This window comes from Haemaphysalis longicornis, unplaced genomic scaffold (assembly GCF_048455015.1).
Source record: "Haemaphysalis longicornis isolate Haplotype H1 unplaced genomic scaffold, Haemaphysalis longicornis Haplotype H1 scaffold_9, whole genome shotgun sequence".
In the NCBI taxonomy this organism is placed as follows: domain Eukaryota; kingdom Metazoa; phylum Arthropoda; class Arachnida; order Ixodida; family Ixodidae; genus Haemaphysalis; species Haemaphysalis longicornis.
Window position 1 is genome coordinate 125,699,220 of NW_027526460.1, and position 12,106 is coordinate 125,711,325.

The window sequence follows — 12,106 nt, forward strand, 5'->3', positions numbered from 1 at the left end:
AACGGTGGTGTAAAGGACGTCGCGGCAGCGAAGAAGTAAATTGGCTGCAGTCGTCGACTTCACACTTTCGTGGCCGTGGAAAAATGAATTGTTTTGTGGTAGTCCAAGAAATATTTTTTTCCTGCCACAGTAAAGGATTGACGCTAACGTGTAAGGTATGAAGTGATAGAGGAAGGATAGGGCTTTCCAACAGTATTAACCCTTCGAGGGTCGAATTTTTTCGCCAAATGCGACCCCCCAGGGTTGATTTTTGTTGTTGCTGATTTAAATTCTTCGGATGAATCTATTTCGAGAAAAAATTATCGCAATTTTTTTAGGGTGGCCATAAAGTGACAAAAAAATTGTTTGTGTGTTACATACATGTGGTTTATTCATGAGTAACACAAAAAAAATTCTAAATAAAACGAGAGAGTAACAAGCCGGCACCTTTTGAGTGAATCGAAATCAGATGGACATCAGTTTCACGGGCGCAAAAAGCGGGAAGCGCCCGGAGGACGATACCGAAACCAGCCGCTGCGCGCGCGCGTGGGTCAATGCGGTAAAACAAAGGTTGGCTCCACTGTGCGGCCGGTGATAAGCGTTCCCACCCGAACGAAGTCGACACCCTGCAGATAAGAGCTGTGACCTTTAGAACAGGCCGGATATGTTTACATCGATGCACGACAGCAATAGAACGGGCAGAGGAGAAAGCAAAACTTACTAGCGGATACCTGCTGATATTCCAGGGCAGTTTGACGCACTTTTGCCGTTCGTACTGAAGTCTGATGAATCAAAGTCATCTTACGTGTCTGTGCTGGTACCATCATCCAGAGATTACAGCTCAGATTCATTTGAATCCGTCAAAATTCGCCGTTCGCATGGAGAATCGGCAAGCGGCATCTACGTGATAACTGACACCACGTGTGCCCGACTGTGAAGGAGCTTTACAAATCCCTCCCACGGCAAAGAAAAGAAACTCAAAAGTGAAACTGATGAAATGCTTTGTCTTTTATCCTTTGGGTGGTGTCAGCTGTCCAGAAGCACTCGGAGAGCACGAAAATTAGAATTTTTATTCGTTGATAACGTACTATCCATGGGAATAGGCGCGGTCACGAAAGTGTTAAACCGTCGTGATGGTCGTGAATGTTGCGTACAGCTTCGCTACCTTCAAGCCTTGCACGGCGGTGTGAGCTTCCTTCATTTTTTGAACCAATACTAATATCAGCGAGTACTGTGGTATTGCCGTCCTCTGTAGGATTTGCAACAATTTTGGACATAAAAAATTTGGGTCGCAGTGTTGTCAACGCTCAGCTTCTAAAGTGGAAGTGAACATTTTCTATCTCTCCTTTTTGCAGTGTCTGCATGTTTGTTAATTGTTGTGCGCTTTGCTTTACTCTTTTTTTTTTTTTTTTAATCTAGAGTCGGACAGCGGTTTTGAGGACCAGGAGCACGGGGTCTGGAGGCCCTCTCCGAGTGAGTCGCTTTTTTTTCCCTCCTCTTTTTGTTCTCAGCTTGCAGTAACGGTACTGAGATATCACGTTACGTACTACAGTTGAACCTCGATATAATGAACCTCGATTTAATGAAATTCGCGATATAACGAATTTTTTCACGTTTTCTATCAAAATTTTGCTAAATCCATGTATTTTTATATCGATTTTACGAAGTAATTTCGTGCAACGCTTCCGACGAAGTCATGGCGAGAAAGGAAGAACGAAATTCCGGTCGAGGCACGTTTTATTTTGCCTCTCAGAGCCTACATTGAAAACATTCAGTACTCACGCTAACTCTTAAAAGGCTAAGATGAAAGAAAAGCGGTGAAATCTGCGGTTGACAACAATTAAAAGCGTTGAAAGAAGCTGCTCAAAAACCGCTAGCAGTCATGAACGGTTTAATAGTGCGGCCACCATTTTGACGTCTCCATCGTTGCCTACGCCAGCGCCCTCTATGCTTAGGCTGCCGAAGCCTACTTCAAGTGTTTTTTCTACGCGTCCTTGCTCACGGTGCTGCTGCTCTAGGTTGTGCTCGCTGATAACCACACTAATATTTTGTCCGTGCATCATTAGGTGAGTCTTCTAAGCAGCATGAGCACTCCAAGGGAGAGAAAAGTGTTCCGAACAAGATCCTGAGGAAGTGTCGGTGAAACCGAAGGCCACCGAAGTGATGGATGCCATCGATGTTCTGCGGAGGCACGCAGGCGCACGCGAATGTTTAAGAGCAAGCCTTGTTAGCGCTGTCAGTATACGAGCGTCACGTAAAGCCCACCCTGGTCAAGAAACGTCAAGCACTGCTTACGGACTTCTTCACTACGGCTTGAACATCGAGTGCTGGTGGCAATAAATTGCTCTCCGAACGTGGTCAAAACGTGTTCATTAGACAGCTGCGATGCGAAGAAAGCTGTTTCTTTAGGGCCCAGCGGGCATAAAAGTAATTGCTTAATCGAATTTGGCCAGAAGATGTTTAATGTAAGCTTTCCGCTTTACCGGGAGCACGTAAGCGCTGCTCCACAAAGTGAAGCGGTCCGCGTGTACTCCGCTCAACTCTCAATCATGGCTTTATCTCGAGTGTCGTGGTTGCATCACGCGCCCATACTGCAGAGCCTTTGTGCATGAAAAAAGTCTTTCGAAAGTTTTATAGCACCCTTCCGCTGTTGGCCCACCGCACCACTCAACGCCGCGCCTAAGCCTACCACTGAACAGACGAAAAGAGGCGTAACTTCGAACCAGCACCTCGACGGGGTGAAGTTCATGGGGCATGGACAGGGTTCAATTGACTAACAGCGGCGTTTAGTAGTGACCGCAATGAAAAAAAGAAAAAGTGGAAACCTAGTCTGCTATCATATTTAATGAGGCGTTGCGGAAAAAGCACCGGTTTTACGACGACACGAACTACTGCCGGCTATCCGAATTCCATTGCCAGGTGTTGAAGCTCTTAATTCACACAATTTTCGCGGCCAGTTTTAGTACTAATTTCGCTTTAAGTGGAGAGGTAACTACATAGCAGTTGTTTTCAAGTGATGGGCACGGTTTTGAAACCTCAATAACTGGTTAAATTAACTGTAAAACCGAAACCTCGATTTTACGAAATTCTCGATTTAACGAAATTTTTGCCCGCAAGTACGACTTCGTTATATCGAGGTTTAACTGTATAGTGCGGCGTGAAAACATTTATTGGGGGTACTTGGCAGGCTTTTGGTGGATCGCATGTTTGCGGGAGCCACATGCTTACATACATAGACATCAACTGGGCTGTTGTTTTGTTTTCTTTCTTTCTCGGCTAGACGTGTGCCATAGAAGGCGCTGCGTCCAGTTGAATAAATGTAGTTTTAGGTCAGCGCTGTGTCTGTTCGCACCCTTGCTTTTGTTTCATTGCATTTTGCGCTGTTTATTTCTTTTAAAGCGTACCTACTTGCCAGTCTTCCATTTTGAAAACTAGTCCTAGCTATATACAGTGTAGGCACGGCACCTCCGGCATGTCTGTACTGTGCGGGGTGCTGTAGGAAAATTGTAGATGCTTAAAACAACGTGGTCGCTCATCTGTGCTCAAATTTTGCACAAATGCCGCATTTGGTGGTCTATTTTGATTAACAGCAAGCTAGTTGCCTCACTTACCTGGTGTTTCTTTTAATTGAATAAAGCTTTGTTCGGCTATGGGCGTGTTCCGATGAACTATCAAAATCAAACTTTCAGTGAGAAAACAACAGCAGCTACAACAGAAAAAGTCTCAAGCACCCGTTTTGTGAACTTTCTTTAAAGGAGCCCCGAAACAAATTTTAGACGAAGGAAGAGAAATAGAACAGCTGATAGGCGAGAGTGCGCTAAAACATGCTGTCATACGTAAAAACGTTCTAATGGTCTCAGTAGAGACTGGCAGTATTGTAAATAATAATGAATTTTTAGTATGAGTGACACAACATGGTCATGCTTAAAGCTCATTGTTGTCCCCTTCCCAGTTACATGGTCGCATAAATTGTGGAAATGTCGCGCATGTGTAGGGTGCAGCAGAAAGCGGCCTTCTTTTTCACTCTGGTTTTTGGATTTTGTTACAAATACCATGCCACTGTAAATTCTCCCTGGAACTGAAGGGACTTGCTGTTTCCCGCATGTGGTTGAAGAAAGCGACATGTGGTTGAAGAAAGCGAGCGTTTGCTTCCTCTGATGCTGCCTCTAGGCTGTCAAGTGCTAAACATTCTGCCACAATGCACGTCCTTGTGGTCTGTAGCCATGCTTATGTTCACTGCATGATCCCGCACCGTCCCTTTTTAAGTGCAGAGCACTTTAGGGGCTCGCCTTGTCGCCATAGCTCGCTGTAACTGTCGATGTCAAACGGCTGCTGGAATCGGGCGGTGCTGCGAGATAACGGACTCAAGTAGAGCCCAGCGTTCTGTCGTAGGGCGTCCCGCAGAGGCTTCGAAAACCAAGCGGTTTAAATAGTCGTAACCGTTCGAAACTCGTGAAACGCTGTTGCTTGTCATACATTTCCCCATTGCTTAGCGAAAAAAAAAAAAAAAACTGCAGGTACATTTGACTCGAAATGTATGCAATTAACCGGCAGCACCAGTGTTCATTTAGTTTGGAACGCTGGTTGGGTTGGTCTCTACGATAGTAAGGAAAAACAAGTGGCTGTGTAACGCTGGCACGTGCGGGAGGAAAAGCAAGCACAAAAAGAACAGAACTTGTGCGGTGCAGTTTCAGGCAGAGGGGGGCGCGCGAGCACTGCGAAGGCGGAAAATTTGAATTGCTTTGGGTGGTAGCAGTCAGCAGATAATGGCGCTACCGCTTATTATGGTGAATAACTTTCTCTGCACTTCCGTCAGCTTTCACGTTGAGTGGAACAGCTTTAATTTTTTTATCCCAGTGCTGCACGAATTGCTCCCACTGTTCTTCAACCGTTCATGCCTCTGTGCAGCCCTCCTGGACTGGAGCAGCACGCCCATTGGCGCGTTGCCGGGATGCCAAGCCGACAGGATCGACCTCAGCCTCGACTTCAAGGAGCTCCGGCCCTTGGGTCAACCCACCGTGGCAGAGGCAGCAGGGTGGGTGCATTGACCCGCTTTGAATGCAGGGTTGTCTCTGGCCATCAGAGCCTTCCTTCTTTCTCTTTTCTTCTTTTGAGCACTCCGGAAGAGCGTGAATCCCCATTTAGTAGCAGGTTCGGACTCCTTCTTATGTTAGTTTGGTTCTCAAATACTGTATTTACTCGAATCTAACGGGCAGCTTTTTTCCGAAAACATAGGTCCTGAAATCGCATTCGCGTTACGATCGAGTACGACTCAAAACTGCAGCGCCGTATCGCCATCGACGTTTCAAGATGGCTGCTTGACTACTGAACGCATAGTCAGCGCTTTGTAGTCGGCGCATGTTTGCCTTTGTTGTCTGCGTAGTCCCTTTTTTTTTTTTTTTTTGAGTTCCTCTGTTCTTTCCGCCATAAAATTTCCCACTGCGAAGACAGGGTGGGTTCACTACGATGCTGCATTTGAGAAGAAAGTAATCTTGTGCGCGGAAAGGAATGAAAATCGGGCTGCGTCACGTGCGTTCAGTGTTCCGGGCACTTGCGTGCGGGATGGCGCAAGCAGAAAGAGAAAATTTTCGCAAGGAAGGTGACACGAATAGGGTTCAGCGGACCAAAGAGGGGACAATATCCCCAAATTGAAGACCCGCTGGCGGAGTACGTGCAGCAGCAGCGAACGGCTCGGAGACCCGTAATGACGGAGCTGCATCGCTGCCCCAGACCGTCGTCAGGGTGACTGTCTTGCCGCCAATAACAGGCACGTTTCATTTCGTGCCACCTTTGGAATAAACCTTGCTTGTTCCAAGTTAGAAAAAGTTAAATTTTTGTATTAAATGATGAAAGTCTAGTGCGCATTACAATTGAGGACGTAGCGTTTTTTTCTTCGGACCGCGAAAAACGAGTGCGCGTTACAATCAAGGGCGCGTTAGATTCAAGTAAATCCGGTATGTTATTTCAGTTTGCATTGTAATGCACCGTGTGAAAAGGCACACAAGGGCTCAAAGCAGGCAGCAGTGTCTGCCCTCAACCACGCCTATTCATTCAATTTACGTTTTGAGTTTGTGTTTAGGTTTTTATCCAGTTTACAGAAAAAATACGCAGTAAAGCACTATTCAGCCTCGTTCAGTCTGTGCAGTGGCATGTACACCCTCTGTCAAAATTTTCTAGGCCAGTCCTAAGCCTTCTCGACCACAAAGAATTGAAGAAATAAGCTTTATCTTTGAATGTGAGAAAGATATTTTATGACAGTAAGAAAGAAAGGTGTTTTTTTTTTAGCTTACCGGCATAAAACGTTACAGCCTCACTCGGGGGCTAAGCTTGTACATTGGATTTTTTTGTGGCCTGTGCACGGTCGGCTTGGCCTAAAAAATTTTGACAAAGACTGTACAAAAAAAATTTCAGGCTCGGTCAATTGTAGGGTCCGTACTCTGTGGGTTCATATCCGGGGGCCTCGGGTGGGACATTTCCAGTGCTGCAATTGCTTGGGTCTTAGATCTAAAAATGTAACGACTTTTGTATGCTGCACCGATCTTGACCATTCCTTTTGCATCTGCCTCTGCGTGACACAAGGAGCAGATGTAGTGCCCAAAGAGTTACCTTAGGGGGCCACATGGGTCTAAACCAAAAATGTTTACTTTTACTGTTATGATGATAAACATTGGAGGACATATGTAGTTTTTCATTCTGATTGCAGGTAAGAAATTTGTTTTTGTGTAAAATGACTACATTCAGATTTAACCGCATTCTTATATTTTGTTTTCTTACAGCTTTTGTAAATAAACTACTGGAGTGATGCAGCTGAACAAGGTACCAGTGAACTGTGCACAAATCAAGGAGCGCAATAAGACTAACGTTATCATTCTATCTGGTCTGTAGCAGAAGTTACAACTGTTTGAAGTTTGGGCTTGGAAGGCAAAACCGGTTTTTCTGGTTGCCACCTTCCACGCCCAAACTTAAACGGTCGTAACTTCTGTTACACACCAGATAGAATGACTCTGTTAGTCTTATTGCCTTCCTTGATTTGTGCACAGTTCACTGGCACCTTGTTCAGCTGCATCACTCCAGCAGTTTTTTTTTACAAAAGATGTCAGAAAATAATGTATCGATAAATGTGGATAAATTTAAATGTAGTCATTTTACACAAAAACAAATTTCATATCGGCAATCATAATGCAAAACTACATGTGTCCTCCAATTTTTATCATCATAACTGTAAAAGTAAACATTTTTGGTTTAAGACCAGTGGGCCCCGTTAAAGAAAAGTGTTGTGGGGACCCTTTCAGTCTCCCGCAAACGCTGCTGTGCCAGGTTGTCTGCCCCTGGCCTAGTCTCTTCCAGATAAAGCTTGCCCTTCTGTGGATGCGCTTATGACAGAGGCAGTCCCAGATCTGCCTCTATCAGTTCAGAAGACAGCTTCTTCGATGCAAGATGTGATGCCTTGTTGAGCATTCAGTCCACTTCAAAATGGCGGTATTCGTCAGTGACGGAGACATTCTTTCATTTTCGAGAGAAGGATGGGTGGTCGTCCTCGAGTGTAGTCGCCTTCTTCGCGGTGGCTCGCAGCAACTTGTAGTGGCCTGCTATGGGCCGTGAAATTGATTAGGCTTGTGCGAATATTCGAGCGCTTCGAATATTCGAACGAATATTACAGTATTCAATTTTGCTTCGATCCAAATTTGAAATTTTCGTTATTTCAAAGTATTTGAGGTGAACAAATTTATAGACTGTGTTCAAGTACTATGAGTGTTTCGCTTTTGTAAGGCAAGCCGCAGTGTCATTAACATCAGGCCTACATCTTGACTACATGTGGAGCCAAGACAAGCCAAGACACATTCGAGCATTGTCGTAGCCATTTTAGTGCGAGCTTCTTATGTAATACCTCCTTGTGGGGTCTTTAAGGAAATAAAATATAATGATGATGATGATGAGTCTTTGCAGCAAAGCCTACTCGTCAGTGAGAGCTAACCTAAAAGCAAAACCAACAGTGCTCACTCGTGCAGGTGATAGTGTATGTACAGGTGCCCCTAAAAGTAAACAGAGCTTGGGTTGGAGATTTTGAGGGGATTTCTCCGCTGTGTGTCTATGGGGAAACCTCGGAGTGACTTTTCAAGAAAGTCATTGTAAAACAAAATCAGGCCGCACATGTTCTATTTATGATGGCAGCCGCATAAAATAGAAATTATTCTAATTTCACGAAGCCGTGCACCGTTTACTTCTTGGCGCACCTGTACATGGCATTACCTGTCATTCGAATGCACCTACAGAAAGTTTACGTGAGGGTCGTTGCAGGGCCGCTAGCTTGAGATGTGTTCATTATGGCTAAGGGTGCTGAGGGGTATCATCAGTCACCCACAAGTATTGTCACTTCCATCTGTGATGTCATACTTACTTACCACAATGCCACCACCGACGATGTTAATAAATTGACGTGTTTGTGTGTGTGCGTGTGCATGCATGCATGTGCGTGCGTGTGCATCAGAGAGAGAGAGAGAGGAAGACCAGTGTATCCTGTGGTCAAAGTAAGACCGAAACAAGCAGAGGAGTTCACTGAAATCATTCGCATTGCCTAATTGACTGTAATCAAACTCAGCAACTTTGCTGGCCATTCACTCTGTGTGCGGAAGGTGGGGTGACTGTGCTTAGTAATGGTTCTTCGTGCCCTGACCTGGTGCAGCCCCAGTGCAGAAGGAGAGGAGGCTGGCGACATTGGGGAAGACGAGGAGCTTGAGGAGGTTGCGTCACCCGAGGCCCAGATGGAGGACATCAGCCAGAACGTGCAGATGTTCTTAATGTGACGTGGCTCTTGCCAGAAAGGTGTTGCAGGGCAGCCACTTTATGGGAATAAACTTTGTCGTGTTTTATTGCGTGACCTGTGTACATTGTTTGATTTGATCCTTTATTTTAGCAAGGAGTGGTATGCATGGACATGGCAGAGCTTCTCGGGGTGACTCGTCTGATCACAGTCGTACGGGACCGCTACCTGTGCTGCACGGCTCTTTCATTCAAAGGCTTTCCAATCTATCAAGTTCCCCATTGTGAATACATAGGGCGCACTGAAGTGAGCATTCAATGTCAATTGAAAGTTGCGTGTGGCACAGGCATCAATAATTCATGACCCACATGGTACAAACCATTGTGCACCAATACGAAAAGTTTTTACGGATCTATGAAACTGTTTCTAACGGCCTGGTTTGCTTATTTAGGAAATGTATCACTTCTGTACTGGAATAACAAACAAACACGCTTCAGTTTAGCTAGCTTGCACTAGGTGGCGCTCGCTGTCTAGCAAGCGGGAGTGTTTTTTTTTTCCATTACAGGAGTGATTTATTTCCGAAATAGGCAAACTAGGCTTTCTAATTGGAGCACGATGGTTTTTAAAAAGCCTGTGGGTAAAAAATTATCAGTCCCACAGGGATGTGATCAGGTAAGTTCTCCTTGAAGGTCAGCTGCATGCACTCGAACATTTCGTTGTTGACACTTCATCCAAACAAGCACTATAGTAATACCTCGTGCACTCGAAGTAGTGAAATCCGATAAAAATTTCACTATAAGCGGAGTTTCGAGTGAAGCGAAATGTAAAAATGCCAACAACACACTGCCAGCAAGACCCAATTCGACATGCGTTGCACTTGATTGATTGATATGGGGTTTAACGCGCCGACGCTGCCCAGGCGACAAGGCGTGCTGTAGTGGAGGGCTCCAGATTAATTTTGACCACCTAGGGATCTTTAACGTTCACTGAAATCCCCAGGCGTTTTTGCTTTTCGCCTCCATTAGGAAAGCGGCCGCCGCGGTCAGGAATCGAACCTGCATCCTTGGGCTCAGCAGCACAACGCCTCAGTCACTGAGCCACCACGGTGGGTCATGTGTCGCACGTATAGCGCAATGAAAACAATCTCTTTCGTGCACTTGCAAGGCTCGGCCCGGCCGTGGCCCGACTGACTAAAAAGACCCGTGATCACCCACACACAAGTGCCGCCACTCCTGGGCGCCACGGTGACACACATGTCACTCCTACAGACACGTGGGATAGGAAACCGCGGTGGCGGGAATTTCAAATTAGCTGCTCACGACGGCATTCGGCGCATAGTGGGAGCTAAGCATGTGCACTGAAAAAGCGTTGAACATTTCGAGATCTCAGATATCTGTAGTCCCCCTAGAAGTTGTTTCAATATAAAGGGAGGAAAATGCATCGAGAGGAAAATAACAACCAGTATTTTGAGGTATCCGAGTTCTTATTATCAAGGTGTTGCATACAGGAAGGCGTACCCGAGCCGAGCTCCGTTGCCTCTGGCATGCGTGTGGTAGCATGGTGAAGCAAGCGGCCAGCCAGTGTTGGTGCCTCGAAGAATACCAGAAGCCGAAGGCAAGCTTAACTTGTTTACTGCATGGCGAGAGATGGGCCAAAGCCAAAGAGCAATGCCCCGACGGGCAAGGTTACAGTACAGGACTCGAGCAGAGTGACAGCATTGATTCACTGCTCAAACAAGAATGAACTACAGTGCTTGGGGGGGTCTTATTTATACCCAAAGCGCCAACGGTCAAACAAGCGTTCCCTCCAGATTGTGCACACGACACTAATGGAACAGACACACACAACTCTTTCCAGAGTTCGTGAGCGGTCGGTAGTAGCGGCGCACGCTGAGTCCAAGAGAGGGGAGAGAGGAGGTCTCCGCAACAGGTTCCGCGTCCTTCGGACAAGTCTCTGCAAGTTGCGTCGGCAGCCACTGAAGTTTGAATCACACCGATAGCGAGGCGCCAGCAATCCAGACATATAGCAGCTTGTTTGGATCCGTCGGCTGCAAGCGTGAGTCACCGAAAGGCAGGCCTGCCCAAAAGGCGCACTAGTGGAGGCTTCGCCACACAGCCGAGGAGTATTGCACAAAGCACTGCGGCAGGCTGATTCGTAACAGCTCCGTTGGGGGTCCGAGATCCCGATGGATCAGGGTCTTCAACCATTGTCCGGAGGGATGCTTTCGGAGATAGTGCTCGCCAGATGCTTGACTCCAGGCCTAGGCTGTACGACACCGTGCTGGAGCTTCACTGGGCTGGTCACTGGACAAATAGTGGCTCGCCAAGAATGTCTCTGGCTTGGTCAGGCAAGCAACAGAACAACACAGGAATACACAACCGCATCGCCGGCAAGTTCAAAGACAAATCCACAATGAAGGTCTACCAGGCTTGTAGTTGCGATAAATTATGCTATTAGCTAACTGCACTAGTTATGTTTTAGCCCAGCAGTACTTTAGACAAATACACAAATTTGAAAGGTGACATTTCGCGAGATTGGAAATGTCCCACACAAAAGAAATGTAATCGTAAAGGGTGAAACCTACTTCAGGAAAAACAATGCAATTGAGAAAGTCGGGCCTCTACAGGGCACTTCTCGTGCTGAGAGCTGCAATTTGAGCTCTCGTCATTGCCCTGAACTTTGACTGCAAATCTGGAGGGCATGAAATGCACCTAAATGCTTCAGTAGTAGTTTGAGTTCAGCCGGTCTTTGAAAACACTTGACAGTGGCTGACACTCATGTCTTGTTTAGAGGTACACACGAAGAGGTTCTTGCGCGAGGTAGACTTGAACTGGGCAGGCTCGCGCCTCGCGATCGTTCCCCAAGCATCACGGATGTCCGTGGGACTTCCGAAATACAGCCGATCAGCCAATGCCCAGTTTGGACGGCCACTGGATGTCCATGTTTGATGTACGTTTTCGGACGTGCAGTGGATCCAGAAACGAATGTACAAGTCTTAATGACGCCTGCCAGTGGACATGAAAAGTTACTATGAAGCATCAAATAATGGCTTAAATTGAATATAAAAACAAAAGAATTTCGGCAGTTTGCTTTTCTATTAAAAACATTTTTTACATCAACACCCTGACTTGTCTATTGCAAGTTTCATCTTCATATTTCTAAAATTAAGCCAAATTTTTTAACATTTTTGAAGCACCTCACCGACTCCAACGATGATCTCTTTGGGGAACGATATATAAGAATTCAGAACCTCTAACAAAACATGTGAAGCAAGTTCACTGTGTTCATGTATGCCTGTCTGCCCGGTAGTATGTCGGTCTTGTGCGGTGCTAGTATTCATTGTAGGAACATAAGCTTCTGGTTGTG

At 46.1% G+C, this 12,106-nt stretch overlaps 1 protein-coding gene across 1 annotated transcript in view; it reads left to right on the top strand.

Moving 5' to 3' along the window:
- The window catches only part of LOC144153742 (ribosomal biogenesis protein LAS1L), a 53,937-nt gene extending 45,080 nt beyond the window's left edge, over positions 1-8,857 (top strand). The window contains exons 11-13 of the mRNA XM_077685434.1: positions 1,399-1,452; positions 4,888-5,014; positions 8,663-8,857. Coding sequence (XP_077541560.1) covers positions 1,399-1,452; positions 4,888-5,014; positions 8,663-8,783 — 302 coding nt within the window. The 3' untranslated portion in view covers positions 8,784-8,857. The remainder of the gene's footprint in view (positions 1-1,398; positions 1,453-4,887; positions 5,015-8,662) is intronic.
- The last annotated feature ends 3,249 nt before the right edge of the window (positions 8,858-12,106 follow it).